The 18,652-nt window shown below is 44.5% G+C and overlaps 1 protein-coding gene and 1 long non-coding RNA gene across 8 annotated transcripts in view; one reads left to right on the top strand and one right to left on the bottom strand.

The window, feature by feature from the left end:
* LOC146401507 (uncharacterized) overlaps nt 1-18,652 on the bottom strand; it is a 71,435-nt gene that overhangs the window by 16,003 nt on the left and 36,780 nt on the right. The gene's annotated exons all lie outside the window — the stretch shown is intronic.
* Nucleotides 1,120-18,652, top strand: part of NUDT3 (nudix hydrolase 3) — a 79,461-nt gene continuing 61,928 nt past the window's right edge. For 2 of the 7 annotated variants that reach the window (XR_014809087.1, XR_014809088.1), the window contains exon 1: nt 1,530-1,929. Coding sequence is in view for 1 of the 7 variants with exons in the window: in NM_001308410.3 (NP_001295339.1) it covers nt 1,831-1,929 (99 nt within the window). In the remaining 6 variants the exon portion in view is untranslated. 7 annotated transcript variants of the gene reach the window in all.

Genomic DNA, 18,652 nt, shown 5'->3' with positions numbered 1-18,652 from the left:
AACAGAAACGCCTGAAATTTCACATCTTATGTGTCAAGGGCTTAGTGAAATGTCAATAATATTACAGGCATACTTCAGTGATATTGCTGATTCAGTTCCAGACCAGACAAAAAGCAAATATTGCAATGAAGGAAATCACGGGAATTTTTGGTTTCCTAGGGCATATATTTACATTACACTGTAGTCTATTAAGTGTGTCATACATAGCATTATGTGTGAAAAACAATGTATATACCTTAATTTAAAGGAGTTCTCTTTTGGTACAGCGGGTTAAGGATCTGGCGTTGTCACTGCAGTGGCATAAAAATACTTGATTACTAAAAAATGCTAACCATCATCTGAGCCCTCAGCAAGTTGCAGCAGGGACCTCAACGATCACTGATCATAGGATAATGAAAAAGTTTGAAATATTTTGAAAATTACCAAAATGTGACACAGAGACATGAAGTGAGCAAAATACTGTTGGAAAAAAAAAAGTTGCTCAATGCAGAATTGCCACAGGCCTTCAATTTGTAAAAAAATGCAGTATCTGTAAAGCACAATAAAATCAGGTATTCCTGTCATTACAATGTATTAAGTGCCAGGTGCGAAATGCCTTTATTTTCTCTATTTTACAGGGGTAAATCAATTATGTAAATGAGAATCCAAGGTAGGTTTGCTAGGCTTCAATCCTGATCTTTTTTGATTATGCTAAATACAAGCAAATTCAAAAAAGAGTAATAAGCAATTCACAGACAAATCCTGCAGGGATTTTCAGCACTTTCAGGGCATGAGCATGATATAGGTTTGGTTTGGACTGCTGAGAACTTTCACCAGTTATACCTCGTTTCCTTGCTGGAGGGTGTCAGGCTATATGTCTTTCCCTGGAACATCTGTTTGACACCCACAATAAATATATCCTCCTCCTTTACTATCAAAAATGATGATGCCTCATGATTTGGATGATGTCTGTACACACGCACACCCTCACTCACTCCTTTCTGGCCCTCCTGTATATCTAAAGAGAAAGCATTTGTTTTTTTGCACCAATAAAGGTTATGTAGTATAAACATCTGTTCTTTATGCTCCAACCCATGACTTCAGAACTTCTGGATATCAATGCAACGTGCACCACCCCCTAACCCGTTTTCACGCAGTGCTAAAGCCCAAGCATCTCAGGAGGCACTCTCCGTCGCCTTTAACTGCATCCCACATTTACCTCTAGACTTTCCCCCTCATCCACTCCCAGAAGGACTGGCAGGGTCAAGGCCCGGGCGGCGTGACCTTGGGCAAATCCTTGCTTCCCCTTCCTCAGCAGAGCGGAGCCGGGCGGTCCTGCAAAGGTAACCCTTTCTCCCCTAGCTTTCTCCTAGCGCGCCCCACCTTCCCCACCCCTTCGCTACTGGCATGTGGCCGCCTCCAGTCCCGTGGCCCACTCATTCCAGACGCTCGTTTACGCCGCGCGGTCTGGGAGGGCGCGATTCCCGAAAGCGGCCTGCGCTGCGAACGCGCGGTCGTCCCGCAGGCCGGCGCAGCTTTACGCCGCTGACGCAGCGCGCCCAAGATGGCGGCGCGGTCGTCGTCGGGGGTGGCGGCGGCAGAGGGGGCGGCGGCCGTGGCGGGAGCGGCGACGGCAGCCGTGACGGCGGCGGCGGCGCGGGGCCTGGGCCGGGGAGAATGAGGCGGCCGCGGCGGGCCAGCGGCGGAGCCGTGTAGCGGAGAAGCGGCTCCCCCTCCCAGCTTCCTTTGGTCGAGCCGGGGGCGCGCGCGCGTGGCCGTCCGGAGCGGGCTCCCCCCCCCCCCACCCTCGACTCCCGCGACCCGCACCGCACCCCCACTCGGGCCCGGAGGATGATGAAGCTCAAGTCGAACCAGACCCGCACCTATGACGGCGACGGCTACAAGAAGCGGGCCGCGTGCCTGTGTTTCCGCAGTGAGAGTGAGGAGGAGGTGAGGCGCCGGGCGGGCCGGGGTCCTACGGGTCGGCGGCCGCCTCGGGCCGAGGCGCTGGGGGCGCGGCCGCCGGGGGAGGGTGTGCCCGGGCCCGGGGCTGGGCCGCTTCTCTCGGCAAGAATGAAGTTACGACGGAGACGAAGACGAGGGGGAAGGAAAAAGAACGGTGGGCGGAGGGGAAGTGGGTCTGAGCGTGGCCATACCGTCCTGGCCGGGGGACGGGGACGCCGGCGCGCGGTAGGGGCACCCCAGAGCGGACCGCCTGTCACCGGGGAGAGTGGCTGCGGGCAGGAGGCGGTGGATGGGGAGGAGTGTGCGGCTTTCGGTCCAGGCCTACAGCCTTGGATCCAGGCAGGGCAGCTCCACACTTGTCAGCCCAGCACATGTGTGCAGAGGCCGCCGTGCACGAGGCGCGGGCCGGCCCTTTGTGGCAGAGAAAGAATCCGCTTCATTGGCAGGTTTGGGGTTTGCCGGGGGATTATGTGCGGCTCTGAGCCCAAGGAAGACTTAGGGCGTTGTGCAAAAGCCAAAACCAGTTGTTTATTTTACAGTGCGCTGGGTAGTCCTTAGGGTGTAGCCTGGGAAGAGAGGACACTTGATAAAATAATCTTTGTGGATTGAAAATTTTTTCTTTTAATTGGGAAGGCCAAAGCGGTATTTAAGATCTTTGCCTTGACATTCCATCACTGTCCTATAGGAAGGCCCTTAGGATTAAATTTGCTAGCAAAATCGAAATGCTTGGAATGTTTCTTTTTGCATGGGGTACTTAAAAAAAATCTCAGCTCCCCAAAGCCGTTTCTGTGGTGATAAAGGGAATTCAGAGAAGGCAAGTGTTTTGTAAATCCTCAAAGAATAGCTGCTTTGGAAATTCATAAGATGCCTGTGGGAACGCGTTTCTCTCGTCTGTATGGTGGTAAAATGGCAGTTACACTGGAAACAATGAAGGACAGTGAAATTCAATATGCTATATTCCGGCATTCAGCAGTGGGCTGTGGTGGCAGGGCTGCAAGTACAGTGCGTCGTGTTGAAACGGGGAGAAAAGAACTTGACCCGTTAGTTATGAAAAGAAGCTGTGATGAAAGAGACAGATGGGTTGCCAGGAGTTGCTGTCCAGAGACATTTAGGAGGAAGTGGGAATTTAAATTATTGCCTGGGAAAAAAAAAAAAAATGTTAATAAAGCACTGTAATTGTGCTGTTGAAGGATCTTGTGTGCTCCTTTTTAGCAAAACAGTAAGAAACTGGATTTGGAAATGTGTACTTTGTGTCCTAGAATATATTGTGAAAGTCCTCGAAACTTGCATTGTAATACCGGTGCTAAGCAGGGCCTTGTAAATTATGTTCTGTTTAGGAATACATACTTGAGTCAAGTAAAATTATTGGTGGTGTTTACTGCTCCAGAGGCTTTGTTCTCTTCAGTTATCATATCATATTATGGGAAATCAGATGGGATCACAGGCTGTTAACTGGAGAGAACACTAATTAGCATAATAGCATGTCTTACTACAGTACTAGGGTTAAATCTGTGAGCACCCCAATTATAAGTAGAAGGGTGTATAATTTACTTGTATGAATGGTGCAAGACTTTATTTGTTTAAAAAATCATACTAGAAATTGAGAACATATGAGTATTTTGGATAAATAGGAAATCCTTTATAGATCATAAGCAAACTAACGAAGACTTGAATTTCCATTTTCTGTTAAAAGTTTTATTATGAACTGGCACACACAGCAGTAATATTAAAATGTGTGACTGATCATGAAGTTTCATTTACTGAGTTTCTTTTTGAACATTGGTTAATGAACAGAAGATTCATGCAAATCTTTAATTACAGATTCAGTAGAGGGTACATCTAAAGCCTAGGAAAAATAAGAAAATTAATGAGATGGGCCCATTTTAGATTTGTTCAGTTAAACAGGTATGTATTAAGAGCCTACTATAGGTGCAGCATTCTGTAGTGTGGGATTTAAAGATAAACATCCCTCCTTGCCCAAAAAAGTTGAGTAGTTTTTGATTGGAACCCTTAATTGGGAGGGATTTTGGACCACAAAATAATCTCTAGGGTGCCATTCAACTCTCAGATTATATAATTGTGTTGCAAGGGAAGTAATTTGTTAGTTCCAGGAGAACTTTTTATGTTCTCAATGGTAGTGCCAGAAACTGGAAGTATTAGCTGCCACACATTGTGCGAGTGTGAAATTCAAACTCAGTACAACATTCAAACCAATTTTATTTTTTAATGGGCATTAATGATTTTAATCAAGATAGACTAGTTTACAGAGTACTATTAGCATTAATACAGTAATAATGTCAGTATGAATAGGCCCCTGATTTATAAATTTAATTAACTAGTCTCAGGAAGCATGCATACAATGTAAAGTATAAGGGAGCTGGAAAATATTAACAAGTAATAGACCATGAGTCAAACCTTCTAACATTCCATTTTTTCAGCCCGGGGAAATTTTATTTATAGGCCAACAGTGATAGCAGCCGAAATACTGATCCAGGTTAGGATGTGTGAACATATTCAGCAAGTTTCCCGGAGGGAGTTTATTGAGCACTCACAGAGTGTCAGGCTCTGTGATACAGTTACAAAGAAGACAGACATTAGAGCTTAGAGACCAGTGGGACAGATTCACCAACATGAGGACATTGAATTCTGTTTCCTTCAAACTTCTGGCTGCTCTTCCTGTTGATAAACAAGGATCAGTAGCAGGAAAGTCCCCCTCCTTAGATGTTTACTAGTAAAGGTGACATTTTGATAAGTTAAAATCTTTAAGTTTGGGGTATTCACCATAGCTAACATTTATTACAGTGCTTTGAACCTGATGCACAGTGGACAGGCTCTTTCCTGACCCTTGCTTTAGCCAGCTTGCTGTTACTCTGCGGGCCACTGGGTCTGACATGCCCTAGACCAGGTGGCCTCCTGCATGTGTGCTTACAAAGAGTTAGTTGTATTTATCCCTATGTCTATTTGTGTTCATTGTCTTGTTATTGTAATTATACAGTGTAATTAAATATGACATCAGCTGGTGAAATTTGTTTTCAAAAAGAATGGTTTTGTGAGAAGTATTTCAAATATTTTGAAATGACCTAATAATTTCAAGTCACTAAAAGAAATTGCTGCTCAGTTATATGGATGAGCAAGCTAGAAAAAATGGAGAGGGAGTCTTAAAAGTCTAGGACTCTGCCTATAGATCACTTCATGTTTTCAGGTTTTTGTGGAAACTAGAGCTGGAAAATATAGGTCATACATGGTGGCTATGGGATATGAATGACAACTTACACTTCAGCAATAGACCCACATAAGATTGTGGACCTGCTAACAAAGATTAGCAAATAAATATACATTTATATTTTTTATCTACTATATTTTCCAATTAATATTTTATCATAAACAGTACAGAAGACTGAAACATCTTTCTTGAGTAAGACTTTATTTACTGACTTGAGTAATATGACATTCATCTTTGTCATGTTTTTCACCTTGGACCTTCCTAAAGCACTTCCAGTGAAATTTTCCCTCCTCCCCCATTCCTTTCCTTTTTTGGAGCTGTTGTGATTACGGACAGTGAGAGATACTAGGGGTGGGATTGCTTGTAATTCTGTGTGTCCTCCCTAGACTGGGGTAGGGGAGTGTAATACAGGCATTTTAAATGGTTGAAATATCTAACAGCGTGAAATACCCTCTCAGAAAGGCCAGTGAGGAGTTCCCGTTGTGGCTCAGCAGTCATGAATCTGATTATTCATGGGGACATGGGTTCGATCACTGGCCTTTCTCAGTGGGTTAAGGATCTGGTGTTGCTGTAAGTTGTAGTACAAGTCACAGACTCAGCTTGGATCTGGTGTGGCTGTGGCTGTGGTGCAGGCCAGCAGCTGCAGCTCTGATTTGACCCCTAGCCTGGGAACCTCCATGTGCCGCGGGTGCAGCCCTAAAAAGCAAAAAGTAGAGAAAGGCCAGTGATAAGGACTATACATGGGTTGATATCACAGTGCCTGGGAAATTAAAGTTGCTCCTAAAGGGTCTGTGTTTACTCAGGGAGAAAAGTGAGGATTGGATCAGATTTCCCCATACCTTAAAACTATTTTTATTTTATTTTAATTTATTTATTTATTTTTGCTTTTTAGGGCCTCAGCAGCAGCATATGGCAGTTCCCAGGCAAGGGGTTTAATTGGAGCTACAGCTGCCGGCCTACACCATGGGTGCAGGAACACTGGATCCTTAACCCACTGAGCAGGGCCAGGGATCAAACCTGCATCCTTGTGGATACTAGTTGGGTTCTTAACCCACTGAGCCACAACGGGATTTCCTAAAATTGATTTTAAAAAGAAAGGACAAAATTGTCCTCAAAGGTCTTAGTTTTGCTTGTTGAGCGTTTCTGTCAAGAGCTCTGTGTCTCTTGGTAAGGAGTTCCTGCTTCTCCTTTTCTCAGATGCTTGAGCTCACTAGGTTGGTTGGGGAGGTGATTGACTTTGAAAATCCTCAGTGAGTGGAGACTCTGGTGGCCTGAGTGTTTTTCAGTAAAACTGTCCCAGAGGAGCAGGTAGAAGGACGTCACTGCAGACCACACCTTTCCCCAGGCCCTAGAGAGGCCCAGGTGTAATCCCAGGGGCGATAACCATGACAAAGGGCTTCCAGTAGATCCCTGGCTGGCTGGGAGCCCTTCTATGGCATATCTTGGTCATTGCCCCATATTACCTTGCTCTAGGATCAACTCGTGTGCATGGATCCAGTCATCTGCACAGTTCTGGTCCTTGTCTCTCTAAATCTTCTGAGGCTGTGTGTGTGTGTGTGTGTGTGTGTGTGTGCGTGCGTGCGTGCGTGCACTTTCCATGTGCCTGCCTAATAAATACAGGCTAGTCATTTGGACATTTCTCCTGTTACCTCCTTTTTTACCTGCTTGCTTCCTGAGATTTCAGTTCTGGCCTGAAATTGTACTTCAGTCTTCATTCTTTTTTTCTCCTTGCCCTAATCTTTTGCTATTGGGTGACTTTTATTTCTCAGTAGAGTGTTGGTTTATTGACTGGGTGTGAAACAATCTGTATTCTTTTTCACAAAGTAGTACAGAAAGGAAGGGCCCTTGTTCAGGAATACATTTGTTTATTCATTCGTTCATTCACATGTTTTATGTTGTTTTGTTTTGTGACTTTTTAGGGCCACATGCAAGGCATATGGAAGTTCCCAGGTTAGGGGTCCAATCAGAGCTACAGCTGCCGGGCTACACCACAGCAACAGCAACGTGGGATCCGAGCTGTGTTTGCAACCTGCACCACAGCTCACGGCAACACTGGATCCTTAGCCTACCGGAGCAAGGCCAGGGATCAAACCTGCATCCTCCTAGATACTAGTTGGATTCGTTTCTCCTGTGCCACAAGAGGAACTCCCCATTCACATGTTTTTTGAGAGCCCTGCTACGGACTAGTCTTTGTGCAAGATCCTGGGACCACACAGATACATAAGATTGTGTCCCCTCAGAAGCCATCCCTCCTGCCTCCCCAGCTGCCACATTCCTCCAGTTGTCACTGCCTTCCTGTTTCATTGCCTTTCCTTCTCTACAGTGTGATTCAAAGAGCTAACAGGCTATAATATTTCCCATCTTAAAAAAAACTCCTTTGACTTCTATATTCCTTTTAGCTACCATCCCATTTCTCTCTTCCCTTTTACAGAAAAGCTTTTCTGTACTTACTGTCTCCACTTTTCCTGTTCCCATTCTCTCTGTCTCCGTTTTGTTTTGTTTTGTTTTGTTTTGTTTTGTTTTTGGTTGCAGAAATTCTGGGCTAGGGATTGAACCTGTGCTGCAGTAGTGACAACACCTGATCCCTAACCCGCTAAGCCACCAGTGAAGTCCTCTTCCTATGCTCTCTTGAGCTCACTCCAGTTAGGCACTCTCTCCCTAGGACTCTGCTGAAGCCACTCTTCCAAGATCCCACAAGTGTCCAAATCTACTTCTCAAGCCTTGTGTTGCCTGATCATTCCTTTCTTCTTGAAACGCTCTCTTCACCTTGCATCTATAGGGCATCTCTCTACTCTTCTCTCCCTCTCTGGTTGCTCCTTGGTACTGTTGTATTCTTCTTGGTGTTCCATTTCATTGCAGTGCATGAGGGCACAGTCTTTGAAAACCACCCGCCCAAACCCATATTCATGCAGCGGGTGATCCCACTAGCTCCTTCTTTAAATGTGTACGGTATTTATACTGATTACTTTCAAATGACTATCTTTAGCCCTGACTTCTCTACTGAAATCAAGACTAGGATATCTTGGGAGTTCCTCAGTGGCCCAGTAGTTAAAGATTCAGCATTGCCACTGCTGTTGCTGGGGATCCATCCCTGGCCTGGGACCTTACACATGCTACAGGCCCAGCTAAAAAAAGAAAAATTAAAAGAAAAAAATAAACCATTATAAAAAAAAAAGACTAGGATATCTTGTAGTCTACTCAATATTCCCCCCCCCTTTTTTTTTTTACTTTTTAGGGCCACACTGGTGGCATATGGAGGTTCCCAGGCTAGGGGTCTAATCGAAGCTACAGTTGCCAGCCTACACCACAGCCACAGCAATGCCAGATCCAAGCCACATCTCGACATACACCACAGCTCATGGCAACACCAGATCCTTAACCCGCTGAGCGAGGTCAGGGATCAAACCTGCAACCTCGTAGTTCCTCGTTGGATTCGTTTCCACTGCAACACGATGGGAACTCCAGTATTCCCGTTTGGATATCTGATAGGATCTCAAACTTAAAATGCCCAAACTGAATTCTTGTTTCCATCCACCAGAAACCAAACAGCAAAGAAATCTGCTTCTCCTATAGTTACTCTTCTTTTAGTAATTGAAATCTCTGTTTTACTAGTTGCTCAGGTTAGGAACTTTGAAGTCATCCTTGATTTCTCCATTTCTTTCTTTTTAATTTTTTTTAAAATTATAGTAGATTTAGGGAGTTCCCGTCGTGGCGCAGTGGTTAACGAATCTGACTAGGAACCATGAGGTTGCGGATCTGATCCCTGGCCTTGCTCAGTGGGTTAAGGATCCGGTGTTGCCGTGAGCTGTGGTGTAGGTTGCAGACGCGGCTTGGATCCCGCGTTGCTGTGGCTCTGGCGTAGGCCGGTGGCTACAGCTCCGATTCAACCCCTAGCCTGGGAACCTCCATATGCCGCGGGAGCGGCCCAAGAAATAGCAACAACAACAACAACAAAAGACAAAAAGACAAAAAAAAAAAAAAAAATTATAGTAGATTTACAGTGTACTGTCAATTTCTGCTGTATAGTAAAGTGACCTAGTTGTACGTATATATACATTCATTTTCTCACATTATCCTCCATCATGTTCCATCACAAGTGATTAGATATAGTTTCCTATGCAGCTGGACCTCATTGCTTATCCACAATTTCTCCATTTCTTTCTTTCTTTCTTTTTTTTTTTTTTGTCTTTTTGCCTTTTCTGTGGTGGCTCCCATGGTACATGGCGGTTCCCAGGCTAGGGGTCTAATTGGAGCTGTAGCCGCTGGCCTGTGCCAGAGCCACAGCAACGCAGGATCCGAGCCTCGTCTTCGACCTACACCATGGCTCACAGCAACACCGGATCCTTAACCCACTGAGCAAGGCCAGGGATCAAACCCGAAATCTCATGGTTCCTAGTTGGATTCGTTAACCACTTCGCCACGACGGGAACTCCATTTTCTCCATTTCTTATACCCACGGTCTAATATGACAGCAATTCCTGAGTGACTTTGTCTCTTCAACCTCCTCTGTGCCATTTTAGCCTAACCCATTATCGCCTCTTGCCTAGATTGTTGCTGTCTTCCTCATTGATTTCCCTGATTCTGCCCTTACTCCTCCAGTCTTCACTGCTACAGCTAATAGAGTGATTCTTCTAACAGAAATCATGTCACTACAGTGGTGACACCGTGGCTCCAGTGTGTCCTTAACCATGATCTCCAGTGCTCTGGATGATCTGGTTTCCTGCCTTTTCTCTGACCTAATCCCCTACCACTCTCCCTCTTCCTTGTCCCTCTCTTTCATCACACTGGCTTCTGTACTTTCTCTCCCACATAATCTACGTGGCTTGCACCCTCACTTGTTTAATTTTCACCTTATCAGACAGGTCTTTAAAAGGATCACCCTATATAAAATAACACCAGTTCATCGTTACTGTATGTCTCTTATGCTTTATTTCTTGGCAGCACACACCACCATCAAGACATTATGTATTCATCTGTGTATTGTTTTTCCTCTCAATTGAATGCAGGCTAGTCCATGAGGATAGGAATTTTTATCTCTTTTGACTGTTTCATTCACTCCTGTGTCCTCAGTGCTTAGAGTTGTAGTAGCTCAATATTATTTGTTGACTGTGCGAATGAATGAATGAATGAATGCATAATCTCTACTTTCAAAAAGCTTACAGTCTGATCCAGAACAGACTCGTGGTTGCTAAGGGGGAGGGGAGAGGGAGTAGGATGGAAGGGGAGTTTGAGGTTTGTAGATGCAAACTATTGTGTTTAGAATGGATAAGCAATGAGGTCCTACTGTATAGCACAGGGAACTCTAGCCAATCTCTTGGGGTAGTCCATGATGGAAGATGAAGATAACATAAGAAAAGGAATGTATATATATATGTGTGTGTGACTGGGTCACTTTGCTGTACAGCAGAAATTGGCACAACATTGTAAATCATACACCGTTATACTTTAATTTTTTTTTTTTTTTTTTTTTGTCTTTTACCATTTCTTGGGCCACTCCCACGGCATATGGAGGTTCCAGGCTAGGGGTCGAATCGGAGCTGTAGCCACCGGCCTACGCCAGAGCCACAGCAATGCGGGATCCGAGCCACGTCTGCAACCTACACCACAGCTCACGGCAACACCGGATCCTTAACCCACTGAGCAAGGCCAGGGATCAGATCCGCAACCTCATGGTTCCTAGTCAGATTCGTTAACCACTGAGCCATGACAGGAACTCCCGTTATAATTTAATTTTTAAAATAATTTAAAAAAATAATCTCTTTGTATATAGAATGTTTAACCAAATAAACGAATTTCGCTTAAAAAAAAAAAAAAGCTTACAATCTAGTGGAGGAACTGAAAGTAACCAAAATATACTAAATGCTAGTGTCTATCAGTAATGTGTTCAGATATATTTCATACAAGTCTCCCAGCTCTTTCTTTTTTCTTCTTTTTTGGCTGAATCCATGGCATATGGAAGTTCCTGGGTCACAGACCGAATCCAAATCCTGCAGCAACACAGGATCCTTAACCCACTGCACTGGGCCAGGGATCGGACCAGTGCTTCCACAGAGACACCAGCTCGTTCTTTATTCCCAATCTTAGTGACAAGTGATAACCTTGAGTATTAGCCCAACCAAAGTGTGTGTGTATTTGGTTGTGAACCCTTTCAGAATCCTACTGGGTTTTCCCATGATAGAACATTTAGGATTTCTTTCAGATATTGAACTTGAGAGTCTGTGCCATCTCACAGAATTTATGTTGGGTAATTCATTTAATGTACTGATCCCCAACCCTAGGGGGACAATACCTTGAGGGAAGAGGATTTCTGTTTTGCCAGCAACTTGGAACCTTTTATTGATAAGTAAATAAACACACTAATGAATTAGAATCAAATAGTAGATACCTTTTTTTTGTTTTGTTTTGCTTTTTAGGGCTGCACCTGCAGCATATGGAAGTTCCCAGGCTAAGGGTTGAATTTGAGAGCTGCAGCTGCCTGCCACAGCCACAGCAGTGCATCTCCGAGCCGCTCTGCAACCTACATACACCACAGCTCACTGCAACAGTGGATCCTTAACCCACTCAGGAAGGCCAGCATCAAACACTATAGTCCTCGTGCATACTAGTCAGGTTCGTAACCCACTGAGCCACTAGACCTCTTCGTGATTATTTATTAAAATTACAAATGTGTCTATCTTTGACATGGCAGTTCTTGTCTTGGGTTTTATGAAGAAACTGCCTTTACCACGATACAAGTGACCTCTCTGTTGCCAAACCCAGTGGTCAGTTCTCATTCTTCATCTTACTTGACCTCTTAGTAACGTTTAACCTAGTCGATCATTACTTCCTCTTTCAAACACTTGGCTTGGCTTCTTGCATGCCCCATGCTTGGTTTTCTTTCTCCCTCACTGTTTCTTCTTTTCTTTGTTGGATCCTTTAAAGCACAACGTAGCCACAGGCTGATCTCATCCAGCCGCAGGGTCCACGTACTGCCACATGTTGATCTCTGACCACTTTGCTGAGCTGCAGACCCCTCTCCAACTGCCTTCTCAACAGCTCCCTTTGTGAATTGGATGGGCACCTCAGACTTAACACACGCAAAACTGAACTGAATTGAACCTCCAAATCTGTTCTTCCCATTGTCTTCCCATTTTGTGCATTTGCCCAGGCCAAGGAACTGGAGTCATGTTTGACTCCTTCTTTTTCTCACAGCCCACATCAGGAATTCTCTCGGCTCTCCCATTGAAAGTAGAGTCAAACCTTATCACTTAGTCTGAAGCATCATCATTTCTCTCCTTGGACTGTTACAGATCTTCCTAACTAGTCTCCTTATCCCATCCTTGTGTACCTTGCAGTCTCTTCTCTGCGCCGAACCCCAGTGACTGTTAACATATTTGCTTAGAACCCCTGGGAGCGCATGCGTCTTCACTTGGGCAACTCCTTCTGAGGAGCCCTCTATGACTTCTCGCCTCCTCTTACTCCTTTGCTAATTCTGCTCTAGCCTCTGGCTTTCTTACTTTGCCCCAAATATCCCATTGCCTCAGGGCAGGACCTTTGTTCCTGAGGGTACCTTTGCCTGAGATGCCCTTCCCTAGAAAGCCAAAGCCTTGTTCCTTGCTTTGATCAGGTCTGTGCTCAGATGTTACCTCTTATGAGAGATCTTCCTATCTAAAAAAGTACTCTTGGAGTTGCCATCGTGGAGGAGTGAAAACAAATCCGACTAGGAACCATGAGGTTACGGGTTTGACCCCTGGCCTGGCTCAGTGGGTTAAGGATCTCTGGCACTGCCATGAGCTGTGGTGTAGGTCGCAGATGAGGCTCGGATCCTGCATTGCTGTGGCTCTGGCGTAGGCCGGCAGCTGTAGCACCGACTTGACCCCTAGCCTGGGAACTTCCATGTGCCACGGGTGCGGCCCTAAAAAGCAAAAAAAAAAAAAAAAAGTACTCAATTTCTTGTTCCTTATTTGACCTTATTTATCCTGTTAGTACATACCATTTGACATTATTATTATTTTTTTATTTTCTGTCTTCTCCCATTAGATTATATGTTCCACAAGAGCAGAATCTTTATTTGTCACTCTATCTGCAATGCCTAGAACAGTGATTGGCACTGAGTAGGCATTAAGTGAATATTAGTTGAATGAAGGAGTGAGAGAATGAATGTATGAGCTCTACATATCACATGTGGGAAATGGTTCATGTATAGGACTATTTATTGTAGCATTGTTTTATTTATTTATTTATTATGGTTGCATCCATGACATATGGGAGTTCCCTGGCCAGGAATTGAATCCGAGCCGCAGCTGTGACCTATGGCAGATACTTTAACCCCTGTGCTGGGCTGGATTCTTAACCCACTGTGCAGGAACTCCTGTAGCACTGTTTTAATAGCAGAACTGGAAGTGCCCAAAGTGAAGAGGGCTGGTGAGGAGTTCCCGCTGTAGCACAACAGGATTGGCAGAGTCTCTGCAGTGCTGAGTCACAGGTTCCATCCCTAGCTGGCACAGTGAGTTGAAGGATCTGATGTTGTCGCAGCTACAGCATAGGTCGCAACTGTGACTTTGATCTGATTCCTGGCCTGCAAATTCCATATGCTTCAGGGAGACCAAAAAAGAGGAAAAAAAAAAAGAGGGCTAGTTAAATAGATTACGGTATATCTGTGTGGTTAAAAATCTCTGGTGGGGAGTTGCTGTTGTGGCTCAGTGGAAATGAACTTGACTAGTATTCCTGGCCTCACTCAGTGGGTTAAGAATTTGGCATTGCCACGAGCTGTGCTGTAGGCCGGCAGCTGCAGCTCCAATTCAACCCCTAGCCTGGGAACGTCCGTATGCCACGAATTCAGCCCTAAAGAGACCAGAAAAAACCAAAAGAAAACCTCCATGGTTACTGTATGATTTCATTTATACGAAGATCCAGAACAGGCAAAACTAATTTGTGGTAGTATAATTCATAATAGTCATTGCTTCTGGGTCAGGGACATTGAGAGGAAAGAGATACAGGGAACTTTCTGGGGAGATAGAAATGTATGTATTTTGAGAGTTCCTGTTGTGGCTCAGCAGGTTATGAACCTGACTGGTATCCATGAGGATGCAGGTTTGATGCCTGGCCTCACTCAGTGGGTTAACGATCTGGCGTTGCCCTGAGCTGTGTGTAGGTCACAGATGCAGCTCCATCTGGCGTTGCTGTGGCTGTGGCTGTGGCTGGCAGCCACAGCTCTGATTTGACTCCCTAGCCTGAGAACTTACATATATCGCAGGTGTGGCTCTAAAAAGCAAAAAAAAAAAAAAAAAAAAAAAAAAAAAAAAAAAAGAAGAAGAATGTGTATCTTTATGGGGTATGGGTTCAAGTACATGCACAAGTCAGACTTATCAAACTGTCCCCTGTTGAGCTATACATTCCAGTGTGCATGAATTGTATTTGCTACAACAAAGCACAGTTCCTAAAATGGAAAACAACATAAACAGATGAATTTCACTGCATATCAACCTAGCAGCAGCATTATACAGAAAGTAAATCTGTCATATGACTTTAAAATAGTGTTTTCCCCCCAAAATAACAGTGTTTAGAGGAGTTCTCCTGTGGCACAGTGGGTTAGGGATCCAGTGTTATCACGCAGTGGCTTGGATTGCTGCTGTATCATGGGTTTGATCCCTGTCCTGGAAATTTCCACATGCCATAGGCACGACCAAAAAAATAAAACAACCCCCCCCCCAGAATTTAGATTTACTGTCCCTAGTGAGAGCTGTCCTCAGTCTAGGAAAAACTACAAAGATGGAGTTCTTGCTGTGCCACAGTGGGTTAAGAATCTGACTGAAGCAGCTGGGGCCACTGAGGAGACACAGGCTCAATCCCTGTCCTGGCACTGTGGGTTAAAGGATCTGGCATTACTGTAGCTGTGGCTTTGTAGGTTGCAGCTCAAATGCAGTCCGGGGCTTGGGAACTTCCATATGCTACAGGTGTGGCTATGAACAACAACAAAAAAATCTTAGTAATTTTAAATATAGAATGGAAATTTCAGTATGACCCATAATTTATTTTTCTTTTCAATTCTCCTTTTTTTTTTTTTTTTTTTTTTTTGTCTTTTGTCTTTTTTGTTGTTATTATTGCTATTTCTTGGGCCGCTCCCGCGGCATATGGAGGTTCCCAGGCTAGGGGTTGAATCGGAGCTGTAGCCACTGGCCTACGCCAGAGCCACAGCAACGCGGGATCCGAGCCGTGTCTGCAACCTACACCACAGCTCACGGCAACGCCGGATCGTTAACCCACTGAGCAAGGGCAGGGACCGAACCCGCAACCTCATGGTTCCTAGTCGGATTCGTTAACCACTGCGCCATGACGGGAACTCCCTTTTTTTTTTTTTTTTTTAAATGGCTATACCCATGGCAAACGGAAGTTCCGGGCCAGGGATTGAATCATAGTCTCAGCTGCAGCCTATGTCACAGCTGCAATACTGGATCCTTTAACCCACTAGACTGGGCCAGGATCAAACCCATGTGACCTAAGCTGGTGCAGTCTGATTCTTAACCCACTGTACCACAGTGGGAACTGTACCACAGTGGGAACTCCTCAGTTACTACTTTTTTTTTTTTTTAAATCATTTTCTTTATCTTTCTTTCTTTCTTTCCTTTTTTTTTTTCCGGTCTTTTTAGGGCTGCACCTGAGGCATATGTAGGTTCCCAGGCTAGGAGTCCAATTGGAGCTACAGCTGCTGGCCCATGCCACAGCCACAGCAACATGGGATCTAAGCCACGTCTTCGACCTACACCACAGCTCACGGCAACACCAGATCTTTAACTCATAAACGAGGCCAGGGATCGAACCCGCATCCTCAGGGGTACTAGTCAGGTTTGTCAACTGCTGAGCCATGACAGAAACTGCAGCATATGGAAGTTCCCAGGCTAGAGGTCTAATTGGAGCTGCAGCTGCCAACCTATACCACAGCCATAGCAATGCCAGATCCGAGCCACATCTGCAACCTACACCATAGCTCATGGCAACGCAGACTCCTTAACCCACCGAGCAAGGCAGGGATCGAACCTGCATCCTCATGGATACTAGTCGGGTTTGTTACCACTGAGCCGCAACGGGAACTCCTTCTAATAATATATATTTTTTATTTGTCATTGAAAAGCCCTAGAAACGATGATAACACAACTGCAGCCAGTACCTAAATTGAGGTCTCTAAATGTTATTTCACACTAAAATGAGCCAAGTCTCCTTAGAGAAACAGCTGAACAGCCGAATTCATATCTGGAGCAGGAATTACTTAAAGTGAGCCTGAGATATCTTATAATGACAAAAAGCAAGAAAACAATCCAAGATTAGAGATGTCTATTAAAAAGATAAAAAAAAACAAGATCCGTAAAACCTAGATTTGGTAGAGTCTAGGTGGCAGGCATATGGGTGGTTGGTGTACAATTCTTTCAACTTAGCTATGTGTTTGAAAAAAAATTTTGACTGTGCCCAAGGCATGAAGAAGTTCCCAGGCCAGGGATCAAACCTCTGTCACAGCAGTGACCCAAGCTGCTACTGTGACAATGCCGGGTCCTTAACCTGCTGCACCACAAGGGAACTCCCTGGAAATTTTTATAATGAAGTGCTGGAGAAAAGGGAGACATGAGGAGTTCCCTGGTGGTATAGCAGGTTAAGGATCTGGTGTTGTCAATGCTGTGGCATGGGTTTGATCCCTGGCCCTGGAACTTCCATATACTGCAAGCATAGCCAAAAAAGGAGGAAGAGGAGCCACCCTAAAGTGTCTCTTGCTAGTTAAAGGTGGGAGCATCAAGAGATTAATGACTGCAGTTGATTGAAACACATGAAATATAAAAATCAAATTAATGCTGTAACTGTAACAGTGTTTGGGGATTGTTCTGGCACTGTCTTGTTATTCTGAAAACTAGTAAAGGAGGAAAAAATAATCAGACATTCCGTTACCTTTCCTATATTTACTTGTAATTAAACAGTCAAGGAAGGAAATTTCTTATTTGTGGAATTCCAGCTAATTTATAAATATAGAAGGGCCCGAGGTGGTTAACGAATCCGACTAGGAACCATGAGGTTGCGGGTTCGATCCCTGGCCTTGCTCAGTGGGTTAAGGATCCGGCGTTGCTGTGAGCTGTGGTGTAGGTCGCAGACACAACTCAGATCTGGCGTTGCTGTGGCTCTGGTGTAGGCCGGTGGCTACAGCTCCGATTAGACCCCAGCCTGGGAATCTCCATGTGCTGCGGGAGCGACCCTAGAAAAGGCAAAAAGACAAAAAAAAAAAAAAAAAAAAAAAAAAAAAAACGGATAGTTAGATAGATAGAAGGATGGATGGATGGATAGACAGACAGACAGACAGACAGACAGGCCAATAGAATTAGAAAATCGCCACTTGCATTCCCTAATAAGTCCATGGATAAAGATGGCAGTTATGATGATAAAACCATTAAATGAATGGCTAGTGGTGAGCTCTGTAATGGACAGATCAGGTGATAACACTAAATGCCAGTTTCGTTTTCTCATCACAAAAAGTGATGTAAGATCTTATGTAACTCACACTATAATGTTACAGGAAGTATATAGCACCTTCAGGGAAGTTTCCTTACAAAAACACCAAATCCACAACTGACCAAGCTTCAAGATCTAATGACCTAGGTACAGGAAATATGGGGCCTAAAGGAGCAGGTTGAATATTACCCCAAAGGACCGTACTTGCAAATGTTGGAATGTAGGAAATACTACAAGATAAATGACCTGTTTTCTTCAACAAATAAATGGCTTGAAAACAAAGGGCCAGGAGGGGAAAATGTTTCAGACTAAGGTTGAGTCGTATCAACCAAATGAAATGTATGGACTTAGTTTGGATCTTCGTTTTAAAAAATCAGTGTAGGAGTTCCTGGCACGGCTCAGCAGAAACAAACCCTACTAGTATCTATGAGGATGCGAGTTTGATCCCTGGCCTCACTCAGTGAGTTAAGAGATTAATGACTGCAGTTGATTGAAACACATGAAATATAAAAATCTGATTAATGCTGTAATAGCAATTAGGAACCATGAGGTTACAGGTTTAATCCCTGGGTTAAGGATCCAGTGTTGCCGTGAGCTGTGGTACAGGCAGCAGACACAGCTTGGATCTGAGAACTTCCACATGCCTGGATGCAGCCCTAAAAAGACCAAAAAAAAACTACTTTGACATCTTAAATTAAATTAAGTTGAAATGTGATTAATATGTTGATCTACTTTGGGGATATAATACCTGCCCTTTTTTTTTTTTTTTGCTCTTTTATGGCTGCACATCTGGAATATGGAGGTTCCCAGGCTACAGGTTGAATTGGAGCTGCAGCTGCCAGCCTGCACCATAGCCACAGCAACACCAGATCCAAGCCACATCTGTGACTACAGCTCATGGCAGCTCCAGATCCTTAACCCACTGATCGAAGCCAGGCATCGAACCCGGGTCCTCATGAATACTGATCGGGTTCGTTACTGCTGAGCCACAAAAAGGCACTCCCAGTAACTGCCTTT

The sequence above is a fragment of the Sus scrofa genome, chromosome 7, assembly GCF_054392235.1.
Source record: "Sus scrofa isolate SSC_HxYL_T2T_F1_AM1 chromosome 7, Sscrofa_HxYL_maternal_Yorkshire_Landrace_v2.0, whole genome shotgun sequence".
NCBI classification, from domain to species: Eukaryota; Metazoa; Chordata; class Mammalia; order Artiodactyla; family Suidae; genus Sus; species Sus scrofa.
The sequence above is the reverse complement of the archived record's forward strand: the minus strand, read 5'-3'. Positions and strand labels throughout refer to the sequence as shown.